Consider the following 23,313-nt stretch of genomic DNA (forward strand, 5'->3'; position numbering starts at 1 on the left):
TTACTGAAATTGATTATTGTTTATGAAACATTTGAGATAAGAATTATTAGTTAATTATAATTACAAAATGTTGTAGATTATATTAACTAGACTTAATGTGACCCATTTTATATACATGTAATTGTGAATGACTTGTTAATTTATTAAATGTTATTTATTTAATATATAATGATATTTAATTAGTTAAATATGCATTTATATTACTAATGACATGTTACATGTCACATGTCACAACATATTACAAATGACAAATTACAAAAGATAAAATGGAGTCCATTTTACATAAGGGGTGCCGGTTTTTAAGTGGGTTATTTAGAGTTTTATGGTTTATTGTTTTTTAATCAAAAACATAATTATGACTACCCTAAACTAGACTCCTAAGCTAGGACATTGAGAAGGCAAATGCATGTGAAACATCCCCCTTCCCTAGCACATTAAAAGCTGGCTCCTCTCCCCTTTTTGAGTGATTTGAAGTTGTTCTCATTTTTGTAAGATGATTCTTATACTTTTTCTCTCTATATCTCACGTAAAATTGTTTTATGCAAAGTTTTGTTCATAAATTCTAATATTCACATAAGATTACTATGGTAGTAATATAACTAATATTATAATTAATATTTAAGGTCACTACTTATATTATCTAGTTAATAATATTTGTAGTATTGAGGGATAGTCTTGGTGAAATCAAGAGGAGGATCTCTACTTTGGGATCTTTTTGGACGATCATCCTAATATTATGAGCTCAAGATCAAGTGTAGGAAGGAGTCCTACACTTGTGCCCATTTTTGTCCCTCACATAATGTAAGAAACATGTTTAACCTTGTTTATTTTGTTATGCATGCACTAGATCTAATGACTAAATCAAAGAGTATTTTAGGTCATTAATTAAATGAGTTTAATTGGAGGGTTATTGAATCGTTTCAAGTGGTATCAGAGCTTAGGTCGTGCATGCATAATCGGTTTGGTTTTTCCGAGTTAAATGTAACTTAATTAAAACTGAATGTTGTCTACAATCTCTCTGTCATGAATAAAAGCACTCTGATTCATGCTTATGATAGGAAAAGTTATTCACCTAGGGTGATGATGAAGATTGATTTGAGAAAAGCGTATGATTCCATTGAATGGGACTTTCTTCATGAGATGCTTGTTGCTCTTAGGTTCCCTGCTCAAATGGTGGAGTGGATCATGCAATGTGTCACTACCACCTCTTTCTCTCTGTCCCTCAATGGCACTCAATTTGGGTATTTCAAAGGGAAGAGAGGACTCAGGCAGGGGGACCCCATGTCCCCTCTTCTTTTCACTGTGTGTATGGAGTATTTGACAAGGTTACTGAATCTGGTCATAGAAAAGCCTGAGTTTAGATACCATTCTCTTTGCAGAACTTTAAAGTTGAGTCATCTTGCTTTTGTTGATGATCTGTTGCTGTTCTGTAGAGGGGACTCTCAGTCTGTCAGAGTTATGATGAGGGCATTCCTCTCTTTCTCTGCAGCTTCTGGACTGCAAATGAATAGAGACAAATCTGACATGTATATGAATGGGGTCACAGGTACTGAAGTCCATAATATCCTGAACATCTGAGGGTTCCATGTTGGGAAGTTCCCTTTTCGTTATCTGGGAATACCTATTTCATATAAAAGAATTAGTGTGGCTGAATGCAATAGAGTGGTGGATAAGATTGTTTGCAGAATTAGAGGATGGGGTGCTAAACATCTTAGTTATGCAGGGAGGTTGATTCTAGTTCGATCGTCTGCTAACACGGATGCACGCCTCTTTGGGCGAGTCTTCTTATTGCCTAAGACTGTCATTCATAAAGTGGAGAGTGTGTGCAGGAGCTACTTATGGGCTGGCAGTGCTGATTCTCATAAGGTCCCTTATGTGGCATGGGATCAATGTTGCTTGCCTAAAAACAAAGGAGGATTAGGGATAGTTAACTGTCCCCTTTGGAATGTGACAGCTATTGGGAAATACACTTGGTGGGTGGCAAATAAGAAGGACTGTTTGTGGGTCAAATGGGTGCATCAAATTTATATGAAACATAGTGATTTGTGGACTTATCAACCTACTAATAATACAAGTTGGGTTTGGAGGCAAGTGTGTAAAGTGAAAGATCAGCTGATGCATGGTTTTGTAGCTCATAGGTGGACTGAGAGTGCCTATTCTGTGCAGAAGGTTTATGAGTGGCTTCTGGGAGCTCAGCAGAGGGTCACTTGGCAACCATTTGTCTGGAATAGAGTGTCCTTACCTAAGCACAATTTTTTGGCTTGGTTGTTTGTTAAGATGAGATGCCTGACTCAATACAGATTGATTAAATTTGAAGTTATTGCTGATGGGATTTGCTACCTCTGTGGTGCACAGCAGGAAACTCAGGCTCATCTGTTTTTCGACTGTTGCTACAGTCATAGGTGTGTTCAGTTATTACAGCATTGGTTGGGTGTGTGGTGGCAGGGTGACTGTGTTGATTGGGTGATCAAATGGAGATGCAAGTCTTTATGCCAGAAGATGATTGTCATGGCTGCTATCAGTGGCTTAGTGTATTGCATATGGGAAGCAAGAAACAAATGCAAAGTGGATATGGTGATGAAACGACCTGAGACAGTTATAGAACAAGTTCAGAAAGTCCTTAGATGGAGGCTGATAAGAAATGATTTCGAGCAACAGAAGGGTAATACACTTGCTTGGCTTAGAGATAAAGAGTTAGTTTGAGTAAGGTGGTGACTCTAGGAGTGCACTTAATTTGTAAGATGGTGAAAAATTGTTCATTGTATGGTGTAACCTTTTGCTAATTATTAATATAATTCACATTCCACCAAAAAAAAAAAAAAACTATATATTTTGTGATTTATGTGATAAAGCCACGAAATTATTTTGCATGTTATGTATTATGATCCTAAAATATATTTAGGTCATTTTGATGATTTATGGATGTTTATTGCTTATTTTAATGATTTTTAGTGAAATAATTACATTTTAATGAGTAAAATGAACTTTTATTTACTAAAAATAGTTAATCTTCACTACTGGCCGTAATTTTTTAATATGACCTCACATGCATATTTTGCATATTGTATGCAAAATTTTGGATCATTGTGATTAGTTTTGCATATTTTATGATTTTTATGTGATAAAAATGGTATAAATGGAGGTTAAATGACTAAAAATAGTTAAACTTCGAAACAGGCCATGAAATTTTAATATGATGTCAAATGCATATTTTACAGATTGTATATAAAATTTGAGATAAATGAGATTTATTATGCATGATTTATAATTTTAATGGTTAAAATGATTTAAATAGTGACTATTTTTAGCAAAAATAGCTAAGATGAATTTTATGACTTGAAATTTTACCCTAATATTTTATATATGATATGGACATCAGATCTAAAGTTTCATGATTTAAGAATGTTCAAGATTTTGATTTTGTTTTTTTTTTTTTTTCATAATTTTTATGTTTAATTTGGATTAAATGGTAAAAGTTATGATTTATACGTTTTATTAATGAAGTAAATTATAAATATTTTGTGGGCAAATTTTATTGAGTTTTTGGAATCTTGGTAATATTACAGTATATGCAAAAATGTGATTTCGAATTTTTCCAAATTTTTAAGATTTACTGGGAATTATTTCATAATTATTATGATTAAAAGAAGTTTAAATAAGCAATAATACAAAACCAAGTTGAATTATTGTCAAATGTTTAGTGAAGACTAATTTTTAAGTCCTAAGAAGGTTAGAATAATTAACTTGGGCTTAAATTTGATTTAAGTATTGATTTGTGATTTTAATTATCACGCATTTTCATAAAACCGAATTATATAAGATATAAGGTTTAAGTAGGGCGATTTGGCACATTAATTTGGCATGTTAGACACATATATTTATGCTGCATATTTTATTTATGAATGTCATATTTTATTAATGTAAGTTTGAATTATGTAATTTTATCTTAGTATGACCTTAGTTTTAATCCGTATTACCCGTAATGTAAGGGAATACCGATTCGGTTGTAATTTTAATGTGATCTTGTATCACTTTTATTTTTACTAGATTCATTTTTACAAATGTATAATAGGAATAGCTATGTATTATATTATTATTTGTTATTCCGGAGTTCCTTCAAGATGGTGCCATTCAGAAGGTGTTTCGACAAGACGGAGTTTTCTTGGAAGGCGTGCCATATGAAGATTATAGGACCAAAGGAGTTGGTTTCCGAATTTGTAATGGATTATTAGATTTTCTATTTTAGGAAAGGCCATACTAGGAAATTTATTTATTGCTTTGCATTTTTTATATATTACATGCATTGCCAAATCGCCATTAACATCTCATGCATTATTTTTATATATATATCGTCTTTTCGACCGTGCTGATTATAATTATCGTTAGTTCACTAATATAGTTCACATAAAAGTGATAGATAATAAATCGACAAGACCTCTCACATATTTAAAATTGAGATTAGCCTTTCCAAATAGTAGGATCCATGAATCCCTTTGACATTTGGGTAGATTCCGCTTCCCGGGGTACTTTCTTTTTTCATCGGGTAAGTGGGGTAATAACAAGTTATTACACGCGAAATTTGGTTGGACTCAACGGACATGGAGACTAGTCTCATGTTCTGGGCTAAAGATGAACTTAACGTAATTTCATCGACCGAGAGTTCTAATTGTAGAATCGGTTAAAGAGTTAACCCACCGAGTTATATTAGTGAGGGATGTATCGGTTTCCCCGTGCCCGAGTTAATATGGATTTGGATCTCGGAATCATTTATATAATTGGGTGGTGGTCATTATATAAATACTAAAAGATGCTAAAATATTTTCATATATTAACGATGAATGTTTCTTTTCCCACTATTTCATTGTTTTATGTTGTTGTTTATCATTTCTCCTATTAATATACGATATCAATTCGATTGTAACACGAGTCTCCGCTAAACCACCATTACTAACGACAAATAAAATCTCTTTCTAAATCCTCAAATGAACCGTTTAAATAGAGCATGGACTAGTTCCATAGGAATCATTCTATTACATAGAACTCCATAGGAGTTGTCCTATGTCATATAAGATTAGAATCTTATATTCCTAACATGCCTATGTATAATTTCTTGTGAAGATGTGTGAATAGAAGTAATGATTAGTCAAAATATGTTTTGATAATATCTTCTATGCATCCACGGTTCAAAAGTCTTATTGCTCAAATCAAACACTTGTCATCAAGTACTTAAGTTATTAAGAACATGACAATGTTAAATTGGTAAATTGATTTGTTAGAAATTTTTATTAACCAAATACCACAATAGAGTTAACCCTTGTGAAGGATTAACTAGGAATTTATATGAAGATAAGTCTTCATCAAGTAGAAATTCTTGAAGTCAGTGGGAGCAATAAGAAGTAAGTACCTATCTTAATTGTTAAGGATAGAACTAGGCTCGAAAGAGAAAGTGTTAGACACTAAAATAGATACAAACCCCAAATAAGTAAAGATCTAGGAAGTTGGTCGTGTGACTCCAACATATTCCTTTCTGAATATATATGACATTGACATTGCATTCTTGCCAATTACCACATCATGAGTATTTGATACAAATTTGTGGATTTCGTCATGATATTTGGCATTATCGTGTGACGACTAGCAAGAATAAGTTCAGAAATTTGCATGAATGGAACTAGGGTAGTTGCCATTTCATCCGTGAACATATGAATGTTGTAGCGTACTTATTTTAGTTTTGTATTCAGAAATGTACCTCAATAATTGTTATGATGTACACTAACTCTAAATAAGAATATAATTCAAGTTTTTGTATAAAAATGCAAAGGGTTTCTCTATTATGCAATTAAAACAAGCGTTGTGCCCTAACATACCACGATCAAGTTCATGGTGAGACCATTCAAATCAAGGTAATTATATTCTAACTAAAAATAAATGTCATATTTACAAGACTCAAGTTGGTGACCCCAATCATTTCTAAATTCTCGATTGAAAATCACATTTAGAAACTAGTTTTGACTAGTCTCCCAAACCATTTGAAAGGGAATCTTTTGGTGTGTGCGAATCTTGTATTCATAGAAAGTTAATTCATAACTTTTTCTGGAAAAAGGATTATGAATAGAGCAAGATATTCACCCTATTTACACTTTGAAGTGTATGGTCAAATACAATTTCAATCAGAGAAGGTTATTACTTCTTCTTCTCTTTTACCGACGAACTAGGTAGATACTTGGTATCCACTTAATGAGGTGAGAAGAGAAATTCTTTGAATAAGTTCAATCAATTCTTCTTATGAAGTATAAAAACCAAAGTATTAGTACTTTGTTTAGGATGAGACCAATAAAGTGATGACTTTTATCTGCACCAAAAAGAGTGTGATATGGTATCACAAGATCACTTTCATTAAGATATGATTGAATCTTTTCATTGTAGTTGGAGGTAGTTTCTGTTATAAAATTTGTCTGGCATTTAAATTTTCCACTAACATAAAACATGGTTAAAGCAATGATCTACTTTTCATATGAGATATGGTTAGGCATGGTACCTAAATTGTAGCTTATTTCGATAGTAAACATGTGCTCTTTCTTCCTACATGATCACGAGAACAAAGGGTTTGTGGCTCTCGATGCTGTCTATTAAAGAAAAGAGGATTATTTCTTAAAGACGGAATGGGAGAAAATGTTCAAGAGCCACAAACTAAGAATAAGACGTAGGAAGATGTTCCTTCTTGGTCAAAATCAGTAATTATTTTTTCGAAACCTAAGTGGACAGGAGTCATGTTATTTTTGTAAATAACAAACCTGTAACTTATTAAGATGCTTTATCTAGTTTCAACTCTGCAAAAGTCCGAACTGAACATGAACATTAAGATGTTTCCATGACTTGGTTGCTTGGTGGTAAGAGGTTTACACCAATTGCAACGCTTCGTTAAAATTCGGATTTCATAATATTTGACTGTTGGATTTTAAAATCATCTTGCATGAGTTTTGTAAATCACAACTATCCTAAGGTAGGATACGAACGTAAGAAGAAATCTTAAGTAGAAGTCAAGGAGTTGAATGGTGTGTTTCAGTCATGTAATAAATGTTTCTCGATTTGTCGAGTAGTTTTGTTTATACATGAAGTTTAGTGGGAGTACAATGGTATTATTAGTCTTATATGTGAATAACATATTGATCACTGTGAGTGATAAAAGACTTAGGAGAAGAATAATACATCTCTAAGATATCCAGTTCGATGGATATTAGCATAAAGTTAATATTCTTATGTTAATAAGAATCCTGACAAGATCAAAAGTATTGAACATGAAGAAATTGAATCCAATTGCTTCCGCTGCGGGATTAATTCATTATGCTAAGATGTATCACCATTCTTAAACTTCGTATACTTGGAGTATGACGAGAAGTTATAAATCAAATCCTTGAGAGAAGTCTCTACATAGCCATATAGTTCATCTGTTAGTACTCATGAAGCAATAAAGAGATGAAGCTAAAGTGATTAGAAATGATATGGATTTATGTGCAAGGAGTTACACAAAAACCATATTCTAAGAACATAAGGATAGTTAGAGAACCATCTTGGCTATATTATTTAAGGAGGATATCTGCTAGAAACGTCCTAGGCAGTTGAACAATAAGATATACACAACGGAAATTGAGTACACTTGCAATAATGAGATATGCAAGAAGGAAGGGATGATATTAGGATTCGGTGTTGTGAATTGGAGGAACTATGGTAGTTCGTTCCAATAACCAAAGGTCCTAACCCTACTCACTGTGAGGACAGTTGGAGCTATTCTAATGCAAGAGAGCCTATGTCTAGATTGGATCTAGACACATACTCAAAAGTTTTATAATAAAGATTATACATAACAAAGGGAACTAGCATATAGTAAGGTTAGGAAAGTGCAAAGTGTTGCTATGACTTACTAACCAAAGCCTTCTCATAGGCTTAACATGATAAGTCATACCATTTCAATTGAATTGAGATGATCCACTATGTACAAAATTAAAAATGAATTATAGATTTTGTAGTAATTGATATTGTATCAATTTTACATATGTGATAATGCACTCATCGTTTGAGTTTTATTCAAAAACTTTTTCTTATAATGCTTTGTTTTTCCAAATAGGTTGTCGAGACAATATTGAACCCTATTTAAGTGAACTGGATTAACATAGTATTGGCCCCTAGTCACTTATATGAGGTGATGTCTCCTAGTGACTAGAGTGTGAGTCGATTGATGGCAAGTTCAAGTGCCATAGGGTCATAAGGGATGACTAATCGATCACATAGACAGACTGTATGGGACACTCTGTCGGGCAGTGACCGCTTATAGAGTTCTGGCAATTTTATAAAGCCTGGTCGTGGCGAGAGCTACTATAGTATTCTTTTGAGTCGATTCTTTGACTAGAGACTGTTCGCCTTAGTTGGCACAGTTTCTGATTGACTTTGATTTTTGCCCCAAGACATTCTGTCAAAAGGGGTGTTTGTGCATCTTTTGGGTCATGATGAACTGTGGGTATACGAAGGGAATAGTGCGATAGGAATTGTCCACCCCTTGTCAGGGTTATTTGAAATCTCAAGGCCACTCGAGGAGTAGTGAACTGGAAATGCGTGGCCAGGCTCGGAAGGTATCTACGGTAGATAATTCCGGTCAAACAGTTACTCTCCAGATCAAGGAAACCACTCTAGATATGATCACATGCAAGTACGACCAGCAAGACACCTTGCATTGAGTGGGGGATTGTAATAGGACAAGAGAATTAGTGACGCACACTTGTCTCGGACAAGTGGGAGTTTGTTGGAGTATGTGACCACAACAATGGTGCGATCACATTATTGAAACTAATGATAAGAATACGTAAGGGATGATTCAATATATATAGTCATCTGATTAACATTAATCGGTAATGATTGGCTAACTAGAGTTTGACATTACTGTCGTTTGACGGTGGTGGTCAGTTGATCCCTTAAGGTCACACCTAAAGGACGATTCCCTCAATTGTAAAGTTAATCGATTGTATGACGATACAAATTGATTAAATCCTTAAATTGAACAAATTGATATATATAAGAGAGAATATTATATCTTATTTTAATATGATTAAATGAGATTCAATTTAGTAATTAAAATGTTATATTACTCAAATTGATTATTGCTTATGAAACATTTGAGATAAGAATTATTAGTTAATTATAATTACAAAATGTTGTAGATTATATTAACTAGACTTAATGTGACCCATTTTATATACATGTAATTGTGAATTACTTGTTAATTTGTTAAATGTAATTTATTTAATATATAATGATATTTAATTAGTTAAATATGCATTTATATTACTAATGACATGTTACATGTCACATGTCACAACATATTACAAATGGCAAATTACAAAAGATAAAATGGAGTCCATTTTACATAAGGGGTGCCGGTTTTTAAGTGGGTTATTTAGGGTTTTATGGTTTATTGTTTTTTTAATCAAAAACATAATCATGACTACCCTAAACTAGACTCCTTAGCTAGGATATTGAGAAGGCAAATGCATGTGAGACATCCCCCTTTCCTAGCACATTAAAAACTGGCTCCTCCCCCCTTTTTTAGTGATTTGAAGTTGTTCTCATTTTTGTAAAATGATTCTTATACTTTTTCTCTCTATATCTCACATAAAATTATTTTATGCTATGTTTTGTTCATAAATTCTAATATTCACATAAGATTACTATGGTAGTAATATAACTACTATTAGAATTAATTTTTAAGGTCACTACTTATATTATCTAGTTAATAATATTTATAGTATTGAGGGATAGTCTTGGTGCAATCAAGAGGAGGATCTCTACTTTGAGATCTTGTTGGAGGATCATCCTAATATTATGAGCTCAAGATCAAGTGTAGGAAGGAGTCCTATACTTGTGCCCATTTTCGTCCCTCACATAATGTAAGAAACATGTTTAACCTTGTTTATTTTGTTATGCATGTACTAGATCTAATGACTAAATCAAAGAGTATTTTAGATCATTAATTAAATGAGTTTAGTTGGAGGGATAGTGAATCCTTTCACTTGGCCAGTCTTATAAGCGGCGGGTGAAAAGGTGAAGGAGCTAAAGAATTCTAAAGTCACTTGTTCATATGTTAACTCCTTCATAGAGGTCAAACCCGCCATCCCAGTCCCGTTTAATAACTCCGCCACGGGTTCAAAAATCCCCAATTTGGCTAATGAAGAACGACACAAGAAACGTGTACAGGTAATATCACAATCCATCAAATGCATGAAACGGAGACGGTGAAGAGGGTTAATAAACCGTACATGTGGATACTCAGGTAGAGAATCCAAAGAATCATCGGCCACGAACCTAGCGGTGGAACGTGCAGCAGCAGTAAAACCCCCTCCCTTTCCCCCTCGTGAAACTGAGGCATCGGCAGCAGCGAGAGCGGCAGCGGCGAGCCCGGAAGCACGGACAGAGGGCGGTCTCTGGACAAGGGCAGACGACGTAACTGTGACGGAGGGTGTCGATACAGCAGGGGTCGACACCAAGGACAATACAACAGCTGTAGCAGTAGCAGCAGCAGCAGCTGTAACAATGACAGCGGAAGTAGTGACGGTGGTGGCAGCAGGGACCACCGTCTCATAGGTATATGGAGTAGTAGTAGAACTAGAAGCAGACATAGAACTACTATCCATCCTAACAGTCAAAGTAAGTCCTTTAATTAGAAAACAATCAATCAAAAAGACGATTTTTACCCAAATTCGAAATTTCGAACCCTAATTGCAAAATTAAATCCTAAAAATGCAATTAAATAATAAAGAATAGGGAAGAGGACTTACTTGACGAATTACCCAAGAAGAATTGCAATTAAAATCAACAAATAAGCACAAAATAATCGAAAATTATTCGATTTTTTCGAACCCTAATCCCTCAGAAAACCCGCAAATAACACGATATTTCAAGGGGAAAATAAGGGGCAATGGTCGAAATGATTGCAAGGAATGAAATTAGGTAATTAATTTGATAATTAAGGGAAGAAAAAGGAGGATTTGGGAAGATTAATGGGGGTTTATCGCGAAAATAGGAAGAAAGAAGAAGAAGAAATGAAATAGAGTAAGGGAAAAGCACACTACCTCGTGTATTATCAATGCAGGTTAATCGATCGAGTGATTTGAAACCACTCGATCGAGAGCTCTCCTCATACTTATGTTCAATCGAAAGTGATGGAAGTGTTCGATCGAAAGCTCCATTGTTCTCCTTGGATTCTACTCGATCGAGAACAGCACATTGTTCGATCGAGGACTTTAGCTCCTCATTTCTTCTCGATCAAGTACAGGATAACTCGATCGAGGAACCCTCAAATTGGACATTTCGATCGACTATTCTTGTTTACTCGATCGAAGGCTTTTCCTGGGCATTCTGCTCGATCGAGTACAAAAAGTACTCGATCGAAGCCTTTTCTTTTGGCACGCATCCTAATGTAGCATATCTTCCCCAAACCTGTATAAGAACACAAAAAATACTTTCCGAAAATACCAAATTCACAACAGCAGTCTATATTCGGTCTTACGCAATTTAAAACTAACTATGCTAATGTCTAAAAAGTAATTAAAATGTTTAACAAAACTTGAAATTACAAATTGTTTTTGCAACGGGACATTTCCCGTTTATCTTCCAAAACACTTCAATAGCCCACAAGAGGGCTTCTGACTGGAGGAGGTCCCTTCAGCATCGCGGACCATCCTTCTTGATCTCTAAGAACTTGAATTAACAGAAGAAGAATAGTTTGCGTCCACATACACCTTCACTTTCTTCTTTTCCTTGTTCCGGCCTTTCTCATTGGCATCTTCTTTGGCATCATTTCCATCAGTGAGCTTGCGTTTCATTGTACCTTTATCGACAGAATCTCCAATGTCCACTCCACCAGAAATAATACAAACAGCAGAATGGTCCTCTATATTGCTCTCAGTCTGAGGCGGAGGTGTCATTATAGTAGCGCATGACTCAATATTATCAATTGGAGAATCTGTGTCAGGGTCTATAGAGGGTAGTGCATTACAAGGCTGAACCTGCATAGGGGCCCCACGAACATTGGACTGATAAAAAATCAGCTCCTCATCACCTACCTGGAAAGTTAAGAGTCTTTCCCCCGACATCTATTACTGCGCGAGCGGTAAATAAGAATGGTCATCCTAAAATGATAGGAGTGTAAAAATCTTCGGGGATGTCTAAGACTACAAAGTCAACGGGAATAAAGAACTTCCCAATCTTTACAGGTATGTCCTCTAAGACGCCTAGGGGCCGTGATAAAGTACGGTCGGCCATCTGCACAGTCATGTTAGTATAGTGAAATTTGGTCAAACCAAGTCTCTTAGCGAGAGACAATGGTAGGACACTCACGCTAGCTCCCAAGTCACATAAAGCATTATCGACTAAATGGGTCCCAATATAGCATGGAATAGAAAAGCTACCCGGGTCAGACAGTTTAGGTGGTGACTTATTTTGAATTAGGGCAGTGCCCACTTCAGTCAAAGCCACCGTCTCATGATCATTTATATGCCTCTTACGTGTTAATATTTCTTTCATGAATTTCATATAAGAGGGTACCTAAGTTAGCGATTCGGCGAAGGGAACGTTGACGTGAAGGCTCTTTAAAATATCAGCAAATTTACCGAACTGTTGTTCAACCTTCCTGTTCTGCAATCGCCTCGGGAATGGGACCGTGATGGGAATTTCTAGACCTTCATTTATTTTTGCCAAAGAATCAACACGATCAGCTTCATTTCTTTTCAATCGAGAGCCATTTTCCTTCGATCGAGCAATATTCTCAGCAATTTCACTCGATCGAGTGCTTTCGTTTACTCGATCAAAAGCTCTCTTTTCAACAGTACTCGATTGAACATCAGTACCATTCGATCGAGTAACTTCCACAGCCTTTTCTCTCGATCGACCACCTGAAATGAGTCGATCGAGTACTTTCTTTGGATTCATCAAATTTTCATTAGACGACAACTGTTCACGCGCAACAACTTCAATTTTCGGGTCTGATTGATCACCTTCAGTCGGCATTTTGGGTCCCTCATAGGAAAGACCAATCCTCAGATTAATTAAATTTACCGTCTCATGATGTTTCTTATCAGGTTGGGACGGTAAATGACCCGACTGCCTCGAAGCTTGATTGGTGGCTAGTTGAGCTATTTGTGATTCAAGTGACTTAATTGATGCATCTTTTTATTGGTCACTTTTCTGCAATTGAATACTCAACGATTGTATCATTGACTTCAACGCAGCCACATCGCTTATACCACTGGAGGGAGCACCTTGTTGCGGCGGTGGGAAAGATGGAGGCTTTTGAAAGCCTTGTTGAGCTTTATGAGGTGGAACATATGGTTGTTGCTGCTGCAGTGGAGGTGTAGGATTCAATACATTTTGACTTGTCCATCTCAAGTTAGGATGGACACCATTTTGATTATTATAGTAGGAGCCTCCTTGCCTATATTGTTGAAAGGCAAAAACCTGCTCCTTCTCAGCTAGACAGTCTACAATAGTGTGACCATCATTACGACCACATCTCTCACATGAAACGGTCTCTTGTCCAATCAACAAGTGGACCGTCTGTTGATCTCCAGCAGCCTGCAACTCAAATTTGTCAAACCTAGCATTCATGGCTTCCAGCTGAGCCACAACTGCACTATCAACAGAAGAAACTGTTCTAATTACTCCTCTTGGATTCCCATATTCAGCACAATGGGTAGCCATCTCCTCTATGATCCCCCAACCTTTGTCATCATCAATATTCTTTTGGAACCGACCATTTGATGCGGCATCCAAAATAGCACGGTGGTTGTCATAAAACCCATTATAGAATTGATTGCACAAGAATCACTGATCGAAACCGTGGTGAGGAACTGACCGCACAAGTTTCTTGAACCGACCCCACGCCTAGTACAAGTTCTCATCCGGTGTTTGCTTGAAACTTGTAATCTTTCCTCTCAATTGATTAGTTCTCTATGGAGGAAAGTACCTTTTATAGAAGGCTAGGGCTAGGGTCTCCCAATTGGTAATCCCAGCTACAGTTCTGTCAAGATCAGTGAGCCACTCTCGGGCTCCATCAGTTAGAGAGAAAGGAAATAAAACTTCCTTGATCTTGTCCTGCGTCACTCCCTTAGTAACGGGAATGGTAGAACAGTAATCGGTGAAGACTTCCATGTGCTTTCACGGGTCCTCACCAGCTACCCCACGGTACATATTTCTCTCGACCAAATTGATATAGGACGGCCGAATGTCGAATGTACTGCCATCCTCTGTTGCAAGGTTGAAACCTTTAGGGATAGAGGCAGCTGTAGGCTCAGAATGACTCGCGATGTTAGGCATCTTCACAGAATTGGCTGCAAAAATAGAAGTATCTTCTTCAAAAGACTGGTCTTCTGCAAATAAAAAGTGTTCAAGATCGGGTTCAAAAGTACTCAAGGCCTCCTTTTGACGATTCTTTCTCAGTAAGCTTTGTCTATAGTGAAACGTCCGCTTCGGTTCAGGATCAGCTGGTACTAATTCTGACCTGTTAGACCTGGGCATACACAAAACTAAGAAAGAAAAATAATAAGAACAGTCTCAAGGAATTGAAAATCCCTTGAGACTAAGATAAACGAAAATAAACAGATAAATAGGCTAATTTCCTCCCCGGCAATGGCGCCAAAATTTGATACCTGTCGTCTAGTACCAAAAATAAATACCTAAATCAACTAACAGAAGTTAGTGGAAGTAGGGTCGATCTCCACAGGAAGGCTATTATATCTATCTACTAGTCTAAGTCTGTCACGGTAACAAACAAGGGTTTCGAATTTGTTTACTAATAACTAAAAGATTAAAAGAGAGAAAAGAGCAATAAAGACAATAAAGGGAAATGAGTTGTGATCAAATAAAGAGAAGAATGTTAGGAAGTCGGTTCACCATGGCAATCAATCAACTCAGTCATAAATAGCTCAGACGATCTAATGTGAGAAGGGTAAGGGAAAGGTCCTTTCGGTCCGCTATCCGCCCTAGAATACAACTAACTTAACTTTCATCCTCATTAGTGTAGTCTACTATTCATAACAGGTTTATTCATTCCAATCTTTCGATCTAGGTCTGAATTAAACCGATTTAACTAGTTTAGAAGCATGCACTTAACTAAACGATTACAATTATATTGTCATAAAATAATTCTCACAATTCAATCTTCTAACCTATTTACAACTTCATCTATTCACTACCATGGCTCCCCTAATCCTAACATAGCGAGAATTAGCTACTCATACTATTGGTGAAATTAACAACAACGATATATGAATAAGCAAGAGACATAATATGACGAAGATGAAGTAACATATACTAACAACAACAACAATAGGACATAAATTAAGAGCGAAGATTAAGAGAAAGAAAAGAGGAATTAAATTAAGAGTAAAGAGTGAAGAGAGATTACAAGCTCGAGATCCGGAATTAAGAGCAAAGTAACGTGAAAAAGGAGAAAAGTAATAGTCTGCTTAGAAGTAATTAGGGACTGATTAACGAGTAAAAGTTGATCCTTAAACCTAATTACGTCTTTCCTTATATAGGGGAGATATTTATTAACTAAAACCAGATATCAATTAAAACTAATCACGGAATAAAATCCCGTATTAAATAGCAATTCACTAGATCGAGGGATTTGAGACTCCTCGATCGAGCACTATCCCAGCAATTCCTCTCGACCGAACAAGTATAGTCTTCGATCGAGTAAACTCCAAAAGCTTCATTTCGATCGAGTACAGCAGGGACTTGATCGAGCTTCCTTGACCGCCAGAACCACTCGATCGAACAGAAAACCATCCGATCGAGGACTTAGCCACTGAACCAGCTTGACACTTCGTTTGGTTAGCTTCCCAAATACTCCTTCACGCTTCCCGAGGCACGATAATTTTGCTCAAAACCTTCCATCTCCACAAATGCATGCTAAGGGGACTGAATAAGGCACGATTTCACTACTTTCAGGCCCGTTCCTGCAAATGAGGCAAAACAAACTAAAGTAGCCTATTCGGGGCATTTTTTAATACAAAACTATGAAAACGACATGGAAATGCGTGCAATAAGAGACCAAAAAGGACTACATAAATTGCACGTATCAACATTCATCCACAGCAATTCCAATTACTACTTGACAAACGCTATCAGCTAGTACAAAACTTACAACTCATTATTACTATCACTTACAAATACTTACGATTCCTTTATAAACTAGTACGTATACAAATACTTATAACTCATTATTATCATCACACTATTCAATACTATCATGCAACTATCAGTACTTTCACCATCTTTACCACCTCCACACGCACTTTCACTCAACCACAAATCTTCACAGTTCATCATCACGAATTACATGCACCAAACATTACCATAGACTCAATCACAACTACTTCTAACTTATCTATCATACCCATCTACGCACCTAATTCCCGACTCAATATTCCCATACCCGGTGACTGGCTTAAGCATAATGGGGCTGTGATTTTGAAATGAGGGCGCCTACTCACCCAAAATCAAGCATCAGCTGGGGCTCCCAACACACATACACCAGGTTCATTTTATTAGACTCACTACGTTCATTGGGCTCATTAGTTACAAGTTCAAAAATCGTCGCTCTAATACCACTTTGTAACACCCCCATATACCAAGGAGCCTTAAAAAGACCTTCCCTTGTAGATAAAGGCATTACCATCTCAGTTGCCCGAGGTCAGTAATAATCCAATGTCGATAATAGAACGATTGTGTAATATTACAAGTTATTTAAAACAAACAACGGATATAAAAGATACAACTCGTGATAACTATCAACTAGATGAAACTATCCCTGCCATGACTCGTGATAGACTCGTCCCTCCAATCACCCAGCTATGATCCATACACCAACCTGATATGACTGACTACTCACCATAATAGATCACGGCAGACACAACATAGAAAGACAACACAACAAAACCACACAAAGTCAGTAACTGAGGTAACAAGTACAAAAGCAGACACCACACAATTACACCAATACATACACACCACCCTCTCCAACCAACCACACATCACTGACTGCCCGAAGGTCCAGTCCTGCCAGTGGGGGATCGCAGCCGTTCCCACATAAGCCCCGCTCATCAATCCGAGCGATAACCCATGTTCCTAATGTGCACATCCCTTCTGTGGCGGGTTCCACAGAAGGCGAATCAAGGGCGTGAAGACACTCTCGTAAGTGACTCCACTCAGCCGAGGACGTATCTCAAGAACCACAGACAAAGAATCACAATCAACTGTACAATCAACATACACCAATCCTTAACCCAATACAACGTTAATCATTCAATCGCAACCAATCATCAACAAAGACACCAAACCAACTATACAACAACAATAGACACTCTAGACAACCAACAGTACTGAGTAGGCGAACCTACCTTTAGCAAACCGCAGCGATTCCGCGTCCGATCACAAGATAACAATCAACCAGCAAAACCACCTATAACAACCATCATAACCATATATTACTACTACAATAACCATAACTCAAATCAAAGATGACGATGATGATGATGATGAAAGCATACCTATACAAAGCAAACCGGCGTTAAGACCGCTACCCGACTCAAGCATCCCGTCCCTATGGTATAACCACTCTCAAAGACTTCAAGGAGAGGAGCTATGGTGGAGGAGAAGTGGAAAGACGGCACTTAGGTTTAGGAAGAAAGGAGAAAATGATTTGGGTTTCACGATTATACGATTTATAATTCCTCGCTGCAAACCCATTACTCGATCGAGTAACGCACGTACTCGACCGAGTGGCATCTACTCGATCGAGTTCCCAAGCTACTCGATCGAGTCGCCTCTGCTAGATCGACTTACACGCACTCATAGGCTCACATCGTCACAAGTCATCACTCGTAAGGTTCCTGAAGGTCAAAGTAGGTGCCTAAGGTCAGTCAACGTCGGTCAACGGGTCCCTAAAAGAACGGGTATTACATTCACATTCAGAACCCAACTCAACAATAGTCGCATGAACTGATGCGCCTCTTCTAAGAGGCGCAATAGATGTTGTGTCTATTCTGAGGTGGCTTATGCCTCTGAACTCGTCTTGATCTGACGTGGGCCTAATAATCAGGTTTAATCGGTTATTATCTTTTTAATTCTTTTTTTATTTTTACACTTTTTTTAAGTATACTTGTGACGTAAATTCAATTATTCAGTGTAATCCGATTGTAATTTATTTCTTGTAATTCATCTATTGCAATTTATCATTCTTGTATGATTTACTTACTTGGCAATTCACATATAATAAATCTAATCTCTAACTTCGACCCAATTGTTTGTTACATTGCATGCGTATAATTGACAACATATCGAGTCTAGACAACTTCCCTGACCATTAGTAGAGGCCGCTATCGAGGCAGGCGAGATTAGATGTTCAAATAAACGATCTTCCTAATACGTACCCTCACCCCTTACTCAAGATCTCTGTGAACATCTGTGTTCATTGGCATCACGAGAGTCATTCTAGATATAGAATACTAAGGGTAACGAATTTCTTAGCGTTCATGTCATTACTTTGTGTCTTAACATGACGCGAAGTATTCGAACGGTTCCAATTTTCCATAAAAATTGGTGGCGACTCCACAAATGCGGGCTTGTCAAACCTTTCACCGGTTTCAATGCCTTTCAAATCGATAATGGCCCATAACATGCCTCGGCCTCGCGCCGGAGTTCCGTGGGAGAAGTGTTGTCGCCTTGAAACCAACGCGCGGGTGCGCGCGGCACGGTTGGCTGTGTCCAGAGTTTGGCGACTCCACTGGGGATGATACACTTAGACTAAGTCTAGTGTTACGTAGGGTGAAACTTGAACAAGGTTAGGGAATATTTTGTATGAGACAGTTGTCAGTTTTCATTACTCGACCTTCTTAGGTCGTTTTAACTAGCCTTCCTAGGCTTTACCCAACCCATTCGACCAATCATCCCGCCTGGACCGTGCAAGTTCCTATTTGCATCTAAAGATGGATAGCGATTGACGTCAACCATACCACGATACTTACTCATGTTTGTATCAAGAGCTTTCATTACTCGTGCGAATGGACTAGAAACCGACCCGACTCATGTTTGGCACGGACCTCTCCACTGACCATGGTATGCTGGCTTGGTATGGCAACCCACCCTTTAAACCAAAACCTTATTAAAGCACTCAGCATACCGTTATAATGCCCATGTTTGTGTTTGTAACTTTTATTTTATCACCTTTCATAAACAACTCTGGCGAAATTTTCAAAACAAAAAAAATCATTTCAAAATACAAACCTTTCAAATTAGCTTAAAAAGTTCAAAATCAACAAAGTCTAGTCGAAACTCTGTCAAAATTTCAAAAAAATGTGCCAACCATTTTTTTTAAAAACAAATTAAACTTTAAAATCAACACTCCTACAATCACATACAATGATTGTTTAGGACAACATTTCAAAATCAAACTTTCTTTTAACTCACCTGACACACACGTGTCTTTTTCTTTTCTTTTCTTTTTTTAGTCAGTCCACGAGTCTTGGTTGAGTAAGTGTGCAAATAGTCGAATGTGTCTTGATTCAACGTCAGTTCTTATACTCAGCCTAAGATGGTCAGAACAAATGATAAAAGTGCAGCAAGCATCCATGGGCCCGATGGAAATGGTAATAGTCAAATCCTGGCCGCATTACTCCATCTTCAGACTAGTCAAGATGTCGCCTATGCTTGCCTCCAAATGACCGAAAATCGTATAGTAACGACTCTTCCCCAGTCCTCACCGAAGCTGAAAAACGTCTCTAATATTTAAAAGAGCAATTGACGTATCTCAAGGGAGACGACATTTACAGGGAAAATAGCCGAAAGTATGAAGCAGTAAATGCCCAACTACTAACCTACTTCAACATGATTGACATTCCAAAATTCAAGGGGCACGAAAACCCTCTAAACCACATTCGTGCTTTCAAGGGTTACATGTCTATCAATGGCATTAAGCTAGAGATGTTCTTAAGGATCTTTCCTTCATCTCTTGACACTATTCCCAAACAGTGGTTCTACTCTCTAGACCATTAGAAGAGATCTACCTGGGATGATGCAGCCATCGAATTCACTAAGCAATACGCAGATAATGCCGAAATTCAAGTCAACATGCGCACCCTAGAGGTTCTTACCCAAAATGAAAAGGAAGGATTCGTCGACTTCCTAAGTAGGTGGAGGAAGACTAGCACCCAACTAGTGGAGCGGCCAGATGAGGCCACTCTTGTGGAAAGGTTCATGGATAATCTAAGGCCTATCTATGCAAATCATTTGAGGTACTACAATATCTGAAAGACTTAACAGTGTTAGGTACGAGAATCGAAGATGATATTCGCAAAGGACTCTTGTCTAAAACAGTAGGACGCGGATATCAAGGGTCAATATCAACTGGAAATTGTTTCTATGGTTCCACTAGCAAGACCGACGATGTCAACCTCGTCGAGTCATCCAAGAAAAACATTACACCAAGGAAGTTCACCGACATCGGTGACACTTACACAAATGCACCGAAGAGCTTGATGACCAAGGAAGAATCCAACCAATAGGACTTACACCTGACCCGCAAAAGAAGACCAAGTTCTGGGACGATAATGCTTATTGCGAGTATCACAAGGGCAAAGGACATGACACGGAAAATTGTTATAGGCTGAAGCATGCTCTTCAAGACATGATTGAAGATGGACGTTTGCCTATCCCTCCTGCAAGTAAGCTGATGAGAGTGTCGTTGGGGCTCTCAATCAAACACATTTATATTCTCAACAAACAACTAGTTAGTGGTTAAGTCGAGGTCGATCCATGGGATGGTGTGCTTTGGGTTCTAAGTCTATCTATCTCAATTTGTGCTAGTGTCACAATTGATGGGGTTTGTAGTTGTATTCTAAACTAGTGAAAGTAACAAAGTAAAGCAAACAACGAACTAAGAAATGTAAATAAATGACTAAAAGTGCTAGGATATCATGGGATCATAGGGGATTCATGGGAGTTGATCATACAAACATGTTCACAAAGTTGCAAGCAATTAATGTTGTGGAGGGACCGAGTTGGTTTATGTCTTACAGTTCATAGGAAGAGTTGGGTCCCGGAGCCGAATCGATTAGATTGTACAACACCCACAAGTCGACTTACTTTCTTCCTATTCAACTTGTATGCATGGTCTAACAAGAGTCGAGTTGGTTTATATCTTACAAGTCTTGTTGAGTAGATAAGAGATGGGTAAAAATGCAAGGATTCATAGCTTTAGCATTTCATCAAACATAACATGTGCATAGGTTGACATCACAACAAGCAAGCAATTTAATTATGAAAACATATTAGATTAAGCATGATTAATCTCCATGTTTGTTTCCCCTAATTACCCACTAATCCTAGTTTAATAACTACTCACTCATTATCATGGGCAACATGTCATTAATGGTGTCAATCATTACAACAAGTATAAACATGATAATAGAATGAAGAAATAAACAACAAAGAGTAAAGAGTAAAGGAATTATACCAAACTTGAGATGATTCCAAATAATAAAGCAAAGAATAAAAGAAGAGAACTTGATTGATTGATGAAGAGTTGTCAATTCTCCAATAATAACCTAATAATCTTCAATTACCCAATAATAATAAACTTGAACAATAATTAAGGAAAGATTAATGTGTAATTTTGTGGAAAGATTGAAATTAATCTATTCTAATCTACTCCTAATCTAATCTAAGAGAGTTTTCTAATAAGAGAGCTTGGTTCTAATCTAAGGGAACTTGGTGGTTTGATTATTACAAATGGGGTATTTATAGTGGGGATTAGGTGCACAAATTAGGGTTACTAAGGGCTTAAATGACGATTAAGTCCTTGAGGAATCGCTCCTCTCAAGAAAAGATGCGGGTCTCCTTTTAGCTAGTCTTTCAAAAATATGCGCATCTCGAATGGAGCAAGAACATAGACGGTTGCACTGGAAAGGAATCCGAGCGGCCAAGGGGTCGGGACGCTCGGATCACAAGGCCTCAAGACGGGCGTCTTGGCATCGGGACGCTCGGATAATAGGAAGGGAAGACGAGCGTCTTTGAAGGGGGGACGAGCGTCTTGTCTCAGACGAGCGGATTGGGTCTCGGGTCAAGCGGATTGGCGGACAGCTTCTTTGTTTGAGCTCGGATTATAAAACTGACGTCATTTTCTCATCCGGACTCCTATTGGAGTGATTCAAAAGCCTAGATCACTTGATTTTTTGACGCCGTTTGATCTAGCATACTTTCAGAGCCAAAGGAGTAACTCTTTGTTTGGTTCCGAGCAATTTCTTCTTGTAATGCCTTCCTTCTCGTCATCCTTACTTTTAACCCTATGCTCCTTCTATATACTCTTTATTCCTACATAGTTGGCCATCATTCTTGCCTCCTCTTCATACTAGTCCATCCAATATCATCAAAAAGCTTCCAAATATGCCTGGAAGACGGGAATTTCCGCCTTATTATCTTTTTTCCTATAAAACATATAAAATGCACTAGGAAAGCAAAATAGAAAGCATTTGACGGATAAAATGGTCATGAAATGTTATAATAGTATGCAAAATAGGTTCAATTATGGGACTAAATGTGCGCAAATAATGTTCATATCAAATATCCCCAAACCGAACCTTTACTCGTCCCGAGTAAAGAGGTGACAAAAACTAGACCGTTATTTAAACTATCCTAATAATATAACCGATATGAGACAATTAGCGGGTCTCACTCCGCCCTTTCAACTCACAACAAGACAACAATGAGGTAGGATGCCTTCTTGCAAGGCAAGGTGTGTGTTGCCAAAATGGCGACACATCCAATCATTAAAGCACACAAAACAAGTAATGGATGCATCTACAAAAGAATAGCCACTTTCCTCATCTAAGTGGCGGAAATTATCTAAAGTGGAAGCAATTCAAGGGTACACACTCCTTCATAGATATGGTTTCTTCAAACTACTAAGCCTAGAAGGATACCAATAAATCACCTCCAAGTTGTGTCAAGCTAGGGTACCTTTGTCCTCAATCGTTAAATGCTTTCGTCAAGAGTAGACTCCCTATGGTGTTAGAAACACTGGAGGATCGCGGAATTCCCCTTCTTGCCTAGACAAGAAGAAGGGTCGTCCCCTCTATACCATGCACAAAAGTGGATTCGATGGAAAAAGGGATCAATAGATATTGAGTTTCATGTGGGAGTTTGCTTTTTGTTGTTGTTTTTCCCCCCAATTTCTTGTGACATTTGACAATTTGAGAACATTTTCTT

General features: G+C 37.4%; 1 protein-coding gene across 1 annotated transcript; it reads left to right on the forward strand.

The window, feature by feature from the left end:
• Positions 1-1,023: 1,023 nt before the first annotated feature.
• On the forward strand, positions 1,024-2,703 carry LOC141608029 (uncharacterized). The gene is made up of 3 exons (XM_074427378.1): positions 1,024-1,325; positions 1,434-1,526; positions 1,638-2,703. The coding sequence occupies exons 1-3, from the start codon at positions 1,024-1,026 to the stop codon at positions 2,701-2,703; spliced, it is 1,461 nt and encodes a 486-aa protein (XP_074283479.1).
• Positions 2,704-23,313: the final 20,610 nt, after the last annotated feature.

The sequence above is a fragment of the Silene latifolia genome, chromosome 10 (assembly GCF_048544455.1).
Source record: "Silene latifolia isolate original U9 population chromosome 10, ASM4854445v1, whole genome shotgun sequence".
In the NCBI taxonomy this organism is placed as follows: Eukaryota; Viridiplantae; Streptophyta; class Magnoliopsida; order Caryophyllales; family Caryophyllaceae; genus Silene; species Silene latifolia.